Source organism: Cyclopterus lumpus, chromosome 21 (genome assembly GCF_009769545.1).
Source record: "Cyclopterus lumpus isolate fCycLum1 chromosome 21, fCycLum1.pri, whole genome shotgun sequence".
In the NCBI taxonomy this organism is placed as follows: domain Eukaryota; kingdom Metazoa; phylum Chordata; class Actinopteri; order Perciformes; family Cyclopteridae; genus Cyclopterus; species Cyclopterus lumpus.
In genome coordinates this window covers 9,905,231-9,917,815 of record NC_046986.1, presented here as the reverse complement: position 1 = coordinate 9,917,815, position 12,585 = coordinate 9,905,231, and the positions used below count along the sequence as shown (strand labels likewise).

General features: G+C 41.5%; 1 protein-coding gene across 2 annotated transcripts in view; it reads left to right on the top strand.

Moving 5' to 3' along the window:
- The window catches only part of uggt2 (UDP-glucose glycoprotein glucosyltransferase 2), a 32,481-nt gene extending 20,088 nt beyond the window's left edge, over positions 1-12,393 (top strand). For both annotated transcript variants that reach the window (XM_034560875.1, XM_034560876.1), the window contains exons 31-40: positions 1,024-1,108; positions 1,293-1,375; positions 5,672-5,776; positions 5,878-5,962; positions 6,574-6,756; positions 6,896-7,056; positions 8,431-8,545; positions 8,649-8,765; positions 9,312-9,477; positions 9,654-12,393. In XM_034560875.1, the coding sequence (XP_034416766.1) occupies positions 1,024-1,108; positions 1,293-1,375; positions 5,672-5,776; positions 5,878-5,962; positions 6,574-6,756; positions 6,896-7,056; positions 8,431-8,545; positions 8,649-8,765; positions 9,312-9,477; positions 9,654-9,679 (1,126 nt within the window). In that variant the 3' untranslated portion in view covers positions 9,680-12,393. The remainder of the gene's footprint in view (positions 1-1,023; positions 1,109-1,292; positions 1,376-5,671; positions 5,777-5,877; positions 5,963-6,573; positions 6,757-6,895; positions 7,057-8,430; positions 8,546-8,648; positions 8,766-9,311; positions 9,478-9,653) is intronic.
- The last annotated feature ends 192 nt before the right edge of the window (positions 12,394-12,585 follow it).

Below are 12,585 nucleotides of genomic sequence, written 5' to 3'. Positions count from 1 at the left end.
TATTCCAGTGAAAGGCCAGTGTTATGCAATCAATAATATACAGAGTTTCTCATTTAAATATCCCAGTATGTACACATTGGCTGGGAAGTAGTGATAGATAAAATAATGGTACGGTGATTCTTAATGATGATGGCGGGTAATCGGTGTGATCAGTGGCAGCTGTTAAAGTGTGTGTGCTCTCACTGTCTGTCAGCGGTCTGTCCATTAGCTTCATGAAAGGAGCCGATACTGCATGTCTTGTTGTCATGGACAGATATTGTGTTTCACTTAAGTACACTATTAACTCTGTGCTAATGAACTATTGTTCATTCTCCAGTGATTGGCCTGAAGGTAGGTGGTCAGCTGTGTCACAGCCTGCAGATATCAGCATCAGTTGTTTTTAGATGCTAATTATTCTGGCCCTTATTATTCTCTTAGACTGCTAAACGTCGTCTGTCCCTGGCTTGTGAAGTAGTTACCAAAGATTATAATGTACACTTGAAAGTCCTGATGACAATAATTTGTGATTTGTAAAAGGGGATAACTTTTGAGGTTTCAGCTGGACTTTAAATTATATAGGTTAGTCGAAAAGCTTTTTGTAATTAGACATCTTAAAGTTGTATAATGTCAATGGAACCTTTTTTATCCAGACGGTGCAAATCTACTCCTGATTTCTTGTTGGCTACTTAAAGATACTTAAAAAAACAAGACATTATGTTGTCTTGCAGCAACACGACATTTAAAATAAAGACTTATGAGTATTCTCTTTGAGTCTAGTTCACAAAAGGAATACGGCTGAATCCTCTAGTACTGAAATGTGTAGAATGCTGAAAGTGGTCATGATCAATGAGGAATTAAACTTACTATAACTATCACTATATAGTTATATTGATTTTATTCTCCAGTCTGTTGATACGTTTCAGTCCCCAAAGAGCGCTCCACCTGTTTTATACCAACTAGCTGCAGACGAATTGTCCAGATTTCACAATCTGTTGATTTTCATTCATTCTCATTCTTTCGCACTCTTAATCCTCTTTCTTTCAGGCATGATGGAACCGATTCCCCCGCAGATGCCGGTGACGTCCTGGTTGTTCTGAACAGTTTCCACAGTAAAATCGTCAAAGTCAGAGTGAGTTTGTTTTTGCAAGACATTTGTAAAGTATATGATATTTCCCACAGCGCTGGACGTTATTGAACGTACAGTAAAACGCTCTTCAGCAAATCACGACTTGAGGACGTCGGGGTTGAATTTGCACTATTTATAATGACATCACTGACAAAACCACTGTTTTGTGTCTCCTTTCTCATTGTAGGTGCAAAAAAAGGCAGACAAGATGAATGAGGATCTTTTAAGTGAAAATAGTGAAAGCAAAGGCATTTGGGACTCTATAGCAAGGTGTGTAATACATTCTCAAATACAGCCAACATGTTGATTTTCAGGAGGTTTAAAACCAACCTCCGCTTCCTGGCACTAGCAACTGTGAGCTCATTGATTATTGGGTTTGCTGATGTGCTTTCTCTTCATCAATTACACGTTGTGGTTACAGGAGATCTAATTCCAGCCCTCGATCCAGACTGCATTATTATGCTGTAAGATCTAGGCTAGCAAAAAATATGTGCTTCTGTAGGTATGTGTGTGTGTGTGTGTGTGTGTGTGTGTGTGTGTGTGTGTGTGTGCGCATTAGTGTGTTTCCCCAACAATTCCTAACTGAGTGATCCTGTCTCCTAACCTAATGCTTGCTGTGTGAAGTGTTTGGAGCACTTTTGAGAAAAGGTAGGCAGCGTCTCTGGAACCCATTTAACACTTAAAACGTCTTCATATTCATTAGCATGCAGTGGTTGTGGGCGCTTGTTTTTGGGGGGCTTAATTAAATATTCTAACAGGATATGGCAATAATGTAGCGTGTTTTTTTTTTTTTTTTTACGATGTTACATTTTCATGGTCCCCTTTGCATTCATTCATTTATGTATGTGGTCATACATAATTCTGTGTTTTTAAAATTCAAATGTTCTTTTCTCAGAACGAACCGTGCGCTCTGATTTTCATCATCCGCCGTGATGTTGTTGTTTATTTCAAGACCATAACTACGGAGCTATGATCAGATTTATGTATTGACATCATTCTTATTAACGTCATGGTTGGCGAGAACGACATTTGCGCTGCCCTTGTATGAGTTTGCCTCTGCCGTGACTGAGGACAAATACGAGGCTGGAAGTGCACGGATGGAAAAATAGATCTAAGATTGAATGTAATCTTAAGACTTTACTGTGGCATGCTCGCCATTGAGTAGTGAAAACACTCGTTAAATTAAGTTTACATTAACGGTTGAATACGTTGTTTCAAGAAACGTAACTGTTCCTTCAGTGCCGGTGATGGATGAATCAAAAATCTACTCAAATTTGACTGCATTTGGAGAAAGTTGTAGACTTTTATTATTCAAAACAAGGGTACATAAATCTCAAGAGTTAGGAGACACTTATCCTGTTGAGCTAAAAAGACTATACGCATACAGCAAATCCCACACGGTGCCTAAATATTCTCCGTCAACTTAAATAAACATTCCCACTCAGTCCTATTAACATAGAGGGAAGGCAGCTGATTTCAGATGACGTTTGGAAGTGATGATTAATGAAAAGAAAACGCTGAAAACCACGAATACAATTTAGAGTAAAAAAAATGACACATAATGTTGAATTTGTTGCATGTTTCACAGTTAAATCCTTAGAAGAACTTCTTTTTTTTCTCATTGATGCAACAGATTGAATTAGATTCTATGTCAATATCTATTTGTTTTATTTTTTTTTTAAATGATTGCGCAACATAATAGTGGCAGATTTGCAAATGTAAAGCATCCATTGTGTGGACCGTGACTGGTGATCTCACAAAGTAAAGATGTCTTTATACCCGTTCATTTGAGGGGTTTGTTGTAACCCATTTATTGATCGAACACGTCTGGAGAATTAGTGAGGTGGATCCAAGCATTAGAACGTCTAAGTGACAGAGTTGTTAGAAATTCTCTCATCTTTAAATAGATTTCTATCTGTGTAGAGGAATAATTAGCCTACGTGACAATAGATTGTTTTTCCTCTTCTTTCTTTCTGAGTTGCTCTCCTGTGTCTGGGAGGAAGATGAAGGGGAGTTGTTCCCGTCCCGCTACTCTCAGCTTGGGGAACCTTTTTGAGGGTTTAATGTCCTTTTTATATGCTGCGCTGAGAGATCAGAAGCTGCAGGGCCGCACGGGGTGCGAGAGAGCATCAGTGTTACCTGAGGGAGTTATTTAGGTTTTAGGGTGCTGTAAAAGCCAGCGCTCCCCAAGTATTCATAAGACCTCGGAGAGTGTTCGATGGGCCATTAATGTTTTTCCAGGTAATCGGCAGGTTGTTCTGGAACATGTATTTGTTATCTTCTCACTGTCTGAGATTTGAGGAAAGATGATAATAGTTATCTTTGTGGCTTTTTGTCAAAAGAGAACAATTCGTTCTCGTTCTGATCTTCTGAGCTACAATATGTGGATAAGAGAACAATGTCCACATATTGGAGCTCAGAAGATGAACTGAGTTGTTGTGATGAGGATGATTTCCATGGTTGTGTCCATCATGGTATGCTGTTGCCGTGTTTGTAGTTGTGTTGATGGTTACAGTGTGGGGAAGGAATGAGTTAAAACTGTGCCTCCCTAAATATTCACCAACAATAACTCAAAACGTGTGTGACTTGGACAATATTGATTTTGAGACTGACCCAGACGAACAACAAGCAAAAAAGCTTTATTAATAACGGGAAACTAAGATGCAAGTTAGAGTTATGCTACTATGTTATTCTTTACAGTACACATGTACTATAAACTAACTATCTGTTATTCTTTACAGTACACATGTACTATACATCAACTATCTGTTCTTTACAGTACACATGTACTATACATCAACTATCTGTTATTCTTTACAGTACACATGTACTATACACTAACTATCTGTCTTACTTTCTGCTAATTGGCCCATATTGATGTCTTTTGATCTCCTCACAGATGTTGGAGAATGATTCTGCTCTATCTACCGAGTAGAGTACAAACATACGTAGAATTCTGCCTCGTTAGTGTTGTCCACTGCTCAGGATTCACCCAGAGCTTTGTGGATCCTTCCAGAGGTCCAGATTATCTGGAGTGTGTCAGCCAAACAGGCTCTCACCTGACCCTCTAAAGCTGCTTATCAGGGGGGCCCCACTGTAGCGCCGGAGGCCCTTCATAACGCCTGGCTTAGTCATGGCAGGCAGTCGGTATCCCCAGACCCAACAGATGTGTGTATGGTGACTTCCCAAAAGCCAACCGAGAAGAGAGAGAAATTCACTAAATGTTTCACCTCCAGCACAGACTAGGAAACGTACTGTGGGCGACCGTTGAGTCTTGTGTGGTGCAGATAGGACTCGCTCACCAGCCCGTCTCTTGTCTGAGCGTGTTTTTAGAGGACATGTGGAGACGGACAGTATGCCCCCTCCTCTCCCTTCACACCTCTCTCTCTCTCACTCACTGGTGTCTTTCTGGAGCCTCGGGGGCCGAGGCTGTGATTGGAGTGTGGGAGAGACACCTCATCAGCAGTCTGTTACAGACAAGGACACGCAGTTTGACTGCAGACGCATCAACTCCTCCAGCACAAGCCCGGATTTTCTGTCCTGTGAATGTGCCTCGCATCATGAGCCACTGAGGGTGAGCTTTAGATCTTCTGCTCGTACCTCAACACGAAAACATTTCAATAAGACTCGTCGGTAACCTTTTGTTGATTACGTCCATGAATGTATTCTAAAAGTTAATGAGCTGATTTTATCGGCGCTATCTTTGAGCTTGCAAGTTGTATGAAGTGACGCTTGCGTGAAGTGTTTTTCTATTCTCGCTGGTTTTGGTCTTTATGTGGCTCGACCATGAACCAAAGTTAGAGGAGACGGAGAGACAATTAACAACATGATGGAGATGTGCTCTGCTTCCGGTGTGGTTGGACCACGTCAAAAGAACACTGTGCAAGGCCCACAACACACCATGACTACATCTACATGTTTTTTCTTTAACCTTTATATATTAGTCTGACAGTACAGTATGGAATATCAATTACAAATAAACCGGCTTCTGTACATGAACTAACTCTGCGCGTCCCACCAGAGAGGAAAAGCTCCTCCAGACCAAACTATCAGCATGTTATTCCGGATGGGGGAGCGCTGCTTTTAAAGGGGGCGAGAGGAGCTCATGTGATTGGGCTTGATTGCTACAAACCCCTAACGGGGAACTATATCTATTTTGCACCCCCCAGTTCCTCCTGGTGCAGCACATGATCCGGCCATTGAAAGCTCTGTCAGTGTGGTGGACTGTCGGTGCACTTAACTGAGAAGCTTGCATCCCCTGACCATAATTCTCCCATTTAAAAATGTATCCGTGCTTCTCTGGTTAGCTGTTAAGTGGTTTGATCAGATTATTTTCGTCATATTGTGTGTTCTCTATTAGTTACGTTGGGACATAAGAGTAAAGACCAGTTAAACCTGTCAAATCACATCAAAATCATGGTTTTCTGTTCTCATACTTTCATTTCAATAAGGCACCCGTTTGCATGGTTTGTTTAAGAAAATGTTTTCTGCCGTACATGCAATACTATAGTAGTCTACGATATTTCACTAACACACTAGACTCATGTATCGCGGTCTCATTTACAGCATCACAGGCGGTGGCTCCAAGAAGGATGATGGAGAGAAAAAGAAGGAGGATGTTCTCAACATATTTTCGGTGGCCTCGGGCCATCTGTACGAGCGCTTTCTGAGGTGGGTCACTGTCGCCTCACACACACACACACACACACACGCTTACTTCTCAGGGCCGACACGTGGCGTTCCTTTTAGCCCTGATCCTTTGTACATTTCAGAATAATGATGCTGTCCGTCCTTCGGCATACCAAAACACCTGTCAAGTTCTGGTTCCTCAAGAACTACCTCTCTCCATCGTTCAAGGTACTTCCCTCACGCCTTGACCTTTCCCTGCTTGTTCAAACATAACTGGATCGCAGTTCTTCGGAGCTTTATCTCCTCCACCAAGCAAAGGACGTATCTGTGGGTTGTTTGCCTCCTTTGTCGTGGTCTGTGTTCAGGATAATCTACATGGCACCCTCTGTGACACTTGAAAGAATGGCTAAAAGGGAGTGAAAGAAAAGCAGTTTGCATGTTGTAAGTTTATTTCTATAGTGTGTCCAGATGTCTTTCCCTATGTACTATATAACTGTTAGCTTTAGCCTTGCATTGTGAATGGACTAACTGAAAGGAGTGCAGGATCTCCAGATACATTTCCTAAGCTGCCTATCAATGTTTGGCCCTCAGCTTGGCCACACACACACACAACACACACACACACACACACACACACGCACACACACTAACCAGCATTATCTGTTTTCTACAGGGCATCATTTAGCAGTATGTTAGTATTTTTCCTTCACTTCATTTCCTTGCTAATTTTTGTTAACTTCTTGAATTGTGCATATTTCTTAAATGTTTAGTCACCCAGAATGTGCTCTTGTATTGTTTTTAATTGAACCCCTGGTGTTTGTTATTGTTGGTGTGTTTAGGAGACCATCGCTCACATGGCAGAGAAGTATGGCTTCCAGTACGAGTTGGTGCAGTACAAGTGGCCCCGTTGGCTCCACCAGCAGACTGAGAAGCAGCGCATTATCTGGGGATACAAGATCCTCTTCCTGGACGTTCTGTTCCCCTTGGCCGTGGACAAGATCATCTTTGTGGACGCCGATCAGGTGAGGATCCAATCGAAGTGAAGAGCTACGTGTAAGTGTGCGTCTGAAAGTGAGAGACTGGTCTATATATCAGTCTCGGCTCCGGTGTGAAGATTGGATGACGGCGTTCGTACTTACAGCCGTTCCCGCTCTCTCACAGATAGTTCGGGCCGATCTGAAGGACTTGAGGGATTTCGACCTGGAGGGTGCTCCTTATGGCTACACTCCGTTTTGTGATAGCCGCAGAGAGATGGAAGGCTATCGCTTCTGGAAGAGCGGCTACTGGGCCTCACATCTAGGACACAGGAAATACCACATCAGGTATACTTCAGTAAAAACTGTGAAGGGGAACGCAGCAGCACAAACCTTTTTAAATGCTTGTCGAGTACTTATGATGTTTCTTTTCTGATGTACTACCATTTACTCGATAACACCATAATCCCCTTCCTTATATATTTTACTGCATTGTCATTTTGGGGGGAAATGAAGGTAACCACTTCTGGCAAGATAGGTGCAAGATGAAATATCACCTTTCTGAACACGGTGCTTCTACGACCACCTGCTTTCTCGTCAGCCATTCACACAGCACGGTGTCTTTAGTCGGGGACGCTCATGACTCGTTTCTATCCTTTGGAAAGCAGAATGATGGGAGTTATTAATAAATAGTAGTCGAAAAGAGACCATACTGCAAAACATGGCAAATCTCTCACAATCATGGAAAAACATTTCTGCGTGTACATTTTGGTTGCATTCAGTAAATGATCTACAAAGATGATTTATTATTCTGCAAGAATCTGATTTTAGTTTTTTGTAAATAGAAGGAGGGAAGAGGAGCTGTGTTTGTGTCCTCTTGTGTTTAGAGGCTGGACGCATTGCTGCTGTGTTTTGTTGTTCTTCCTTCAGTCTATCTGGAGCTCAGTCCACGAGAAAGCTTAAACCTTTCATGAAGCTTCAAAATCTCACCTTACTCATCACAAGTTGGCTCTAATAAGAAACACTTTGAAAAAGTGAAATTTCCAAGATTCCTTTGAGCAAGCTTAAATCAAATGCAATGCACACCATTAGAAACAAGAAATTGTGGCCACAATAAACTACTCATCCAGTTTCCATGGTGATTTGGAGCCCACCAATTATAGTTGCAGTTCTTGTGGCCATTTTCTTCTATCATCAGACGTCTGTATCCAGACAGAGTGCATCAGGCCATCGCTCTGAAAGAAACAGTGCAGCTGCTTGCCGACATGTGGCACCGAGGTCTTCCTCTGTCAATGCGGTGGCAGCCAATGGCTGAACAGAGAGTGCAGAACTCTACTCTTCACCTCCGGCTAATCAGGACGGGAAGAAAAGAGGAGTCCAAAAACCACAGTGACCTGATTGGATGCCAGTGTGCTGCTTAGCTCTGTGGGGCAGGACGAACGCAGAAAGGGTGAATAATCTTCATCAGTGAGCGCAGGGAAAACACAAGGTAGTGAATATCCACTGAAACACTGAAACCTAAAATTGATAAGTGACACTACATCGTCTACTCGGTTGGGTTTATTTATATACGTCGGATACAATTATCTGAATGCGCCTGGGGTTTTTTCTTTATGGAGTCATTATTTTCCCTTTTTTTAGGAAATGGTTTTCTCACACATGCTTATTATGTCTTCTCTCTCTCTCTCTCGCTCTCTGTCGCTCTCCCTATATTTTAACCAGCGCTCTGTATGTAGTAGATTTAAAGAAGTTTAGAAAAATTGCGGCTGGAGACAGATTACGAGGCCAGTACCAAGCCCTGAGCCAAGACCCCAACAGTCTGTCCAACCTGGACCAGGTATGTGACTCAGAGACGACATTATGATGCTTCTCCAGGCACCTGCTGTCCTTTTGTCGTTCGTTGTAATGAAACTTAATATTTTGTTTTCTGATATTTTTAGGACCTTCCCAACAACATGATCCACCAGGTTGCCATCAAGTCTCTTCCACAGGAGTGGATGTGGTGTGAGACCTGGTGCGATGACACCTCCAAAGTCTCGGCTAAGACCATAGACCTGGTGAGTCTGCAATAGTGTGGTGGGGAAATACCTGGAATTGCTACATAGTATATCATCAAATTATTTGTTTTCCTTCTATTTCGATAATAAAATCCCTTTTGTCTTTTTTCTTTTGTGTTGAAGAATGTTGATCATTTTAAAAAGGTTTTTTTATCAACCACTTTTTCCACCGTAGTTGCAGCTTTCTTGGTTATTATAATAGTGAAGTGCAGCTGCTGCAGCATATTCCCATCCACTAATGCCCATGAGGCACTTGGCATTTAGAAGACCACTGTGGAGCAATCCTGTAGTCTCCTAAACTAATTTATAAGATTACTGGACGCGCTCCAGTAGACTGGAATAGGAAGCATTGTCTCTTCATGGTACAGGACACCACTTGGTAATTCAGACACAAGACAGTGGCTAATGTCCTTTTAACAGAATTATAAATCAAATTAGGTTCAAATGCTTGCCGCAGAAAGTGATGGGAATGGCAATAGGACTTGCTGGGAGAAAGAGGCGCTGGTGGCTCAAATGGCGGTCTGTGTCTGCTTTTCTTTGCTGCAGTGCAATAACCCAAAGACCAAGGAGCCCAAGCTAACGGCCGCAGCCAGGATTGTGCCCGAGTGGGTTGAATACGACAACGAGATAAAGCAGCTCCTGGGACGGGTGCAGGAACAGGAAGACACGGCAACACAAAAACAGACTCCTTCTCCCTCACAGCATGACAAAGGTTACTAAAGAAACACTATTTATTCCACACTTTATAAGCCAGAAAAGTACAAATATCCAATGTACCTTTTTGTGTAATCAACTTCTTCTTCTTTTTTCTTGGCCAAATGTTTATCCCTCTCACCACTCGTTTTTATCCTTTCTTTCCAAAACCTCCACCCGACCCTCTCTGCACAGGAGACGACAGACGTGATGAACTTTAGTGCCTGGCAGCATCGCTCTGAGGAGGAAGGAGGCAGGAGGCAGCATTGTTCTAAGGAGGCAGGAGGCAGCATTGTTCTAAGGAGGCAGGAGGCAGCATCGTTCTAAGGAGGCAGGAGGCAGCATCGTTCTAAGGAGGCAGGAGGCAGCATCGTTCTAAGGAGGCAGGAGGCAGCATTGTTCTGAGGAGGAAGGAGGCAGGAGGCAGCATCGTTCTGAGGAGGAAGGAGACAGGAGGCAGCATCGTTCTAAGGAGGCAGGAGGCAGCATCATTCTGAGGAGGAAGGAGGCAGGAGGCAGCACCTTTTGCAAGCAGGCTTCCTGTGAAGCTTGGAGACCAGACAAATCCATCTCAACATAGCCACGGAGCATTGCATCCCCCGCCGGAGAAGGACGTGATATTTTCAGAGATGCCATGTCTGCTTCTGCAGTCAATGTCTTACAAAATTAACACATGATGCAAGTGTTAACTGCCAACTGTGAACTTGTGGGGCGCTATCAGCTCCACAATCAGGGTCTCGGTTAGTTTGTGGTTACCGGAGAATGAAGTGAGCAGAGGAAATAGTGGGGTGTGGTCAGTCAAAGCACTCTGATTAGGTTTGTTTAGAAATAAATGGTAAATTGCACTGAGAATGTATGCAAATAATCTAATAGTGAATGCACATCTCTGAGAATCTAATCTCAAAGTTTAATGTTTCTTATTCTAGAAAACGTTCTGAAAGCTGATGCATTTAGGTGTTCTTAATTTGAAGTTGACTAAAATGCCCAAACCCCAAAAATGTAATTTCACAACAGGCAGCAAAGTGGTTACAATTGACCTTGGGCACTGTGTGGTTATTATTGGGTGTAGTTTTTATTTTTGCTGAAGGAAGGATAGTCTAGGGAAGGTTTTCTTTTTTTAGTTGAGCCTTCTCTTGCGAGAATTATTCTATAAAAATTGGATCTAATGCTTACATCAAAAGATGGCTTTCATGGGCCTTAAAGGTACATTTTCTATCAGGGCTTTATTGATTTTCCTCATCACCATCAAACCCATAATGCTAATGTCCGGGTTTTGGAAAACGCAATGCGGATCATTTTAGTTATTACTTATTGAGCGTCTCTACAGTACATAGCCGCTCCTTTTTTTTATTATGAATTATAAAGTTAAAACGTGTCGTACAAAGTTTAAATGTGATCCACATTCAGCATCAATATGGCCGGTTCTGCACACACGTTTCCTTCAGTCCACATGGATCTGAACGCAGTGATAAACTTGTGTTTTGATTATATTTGTCAGTGGTACGTTGTCAAATGTAATCGATACAAAGTTTTACTATTTGGAAAGCGAGGCTGTGGTAGAAATAGTCAAAACAAATTAAATAAAAGTTCAGGTGTCATAAAGGTTGAAGAGTATCAGTTTATCTCAGCAGCTTCTTGCGTTACAGGTGTTTTTTTTTAAAAAACATGATTTGTGTAATCATCACTATCCAGTGCTGATCCTTTGACCCGTATGATGTGGGAGATGTCCGACTGCCCTCCCCCAAATGATCTTGTCAGTCTGTCCCGACAAAGTTACGTCATGCAACATTTATATTAGATGACAAACCAGGCAAGACTTAGTTATTCCTAAATGGATCAAACAATCCTCATTTGCACATTTATGGTCATGGTTTATGGATAAAATGGAAGTGTTGTTTACATCTTGCGTACATTCAACTTTACTGTATTACTTAATTTTTCATTATTCAAATTCCACAATAAATCAGTGTTTATTTTGTCTCAGGTATAACAGGTGTTGCTGCTCAAGCCCCCCCATCTTAAATTAAAAAAACTCAAGGGTGCTGCTCTCAGGACACAATCCTCTACTGTGTTGTCCAATAGAAATGTTTAAATTACTGTCTCGTGGGAGAACAATAAATACTTGCCACTTAACAGTTAATAGACAGTCTGAAAAAAAAAAAAAGGTACATAAATAGGTCTTTATTTACATTTCGATAAACTCCATCCATATAAAAATAGTACTGCGCCTATGTAAAAGTTGAATCTTATGAATGGATTATTAATTGTACAATACTTGGAAAGGATGCAAGTGTCAGAATCAACCACTCGCATATAACGGATAAAAGCTGCTCCACACATGGCAGATATTTGTTAGCATAGCAACAGACCCTCCCCAAATGGAATTCAAAGTTGTATTATTCAACAACAAAGATACATATTTAATTAAGGTCACTGAATTAAAGTCACGATTAGCTCCTCGTCCTTTGTGAGACATTCCTCATGCCATTGAGCTCCCTTTTAATAGGGAGGAAAATCCACAATCTGCTCCAGCTACGCTGGATATGAACTTCCTCAGTTGAAGTTGAACTTAAAGTTGAACGGTCCAGAGCCAAATGGATTGAAACCCTGATGATGATGATGGTGATGCTGCTGACGACCCTGCTGGCTCTCCGGATCCATGGGATCCTCCCCGTGGTCGAACTTGGTTCTCATCTCTAAAGAAAAATAGAACATGTCAGTACAGAACAACTTATTACTGAAATGAATATGTTCTTTAGCTTTTCATATAGGAAATCAATCCCTCCAGAAATAATTTTTAATTACAATTTTGTCTCAAACTAAGAATTTTAATTGTTTACATTTCAGTAATTTAAAAAAGTTAGCTTGAGCCAAAAGGTTATAGGTGGTTTGTGGATGATGCAGTTTGAGAAAAGAAAAAAAAAAAAAAAAAAAACTTATAAAAGACAGGTTTTACTTTATTTCACCCAATATTAGTCCAATTAAAATGGAGTTGGGGTAAATACGTGACACGAGTGCAGTTAGAGATCATGAGTATGCCAAAACTTGCCGGTATGTGTACTACAATTTGGTTCTGTAAGATTGAAGATTGTAAGATTGATGAAATAAAAAAAAGACACTGACGGTT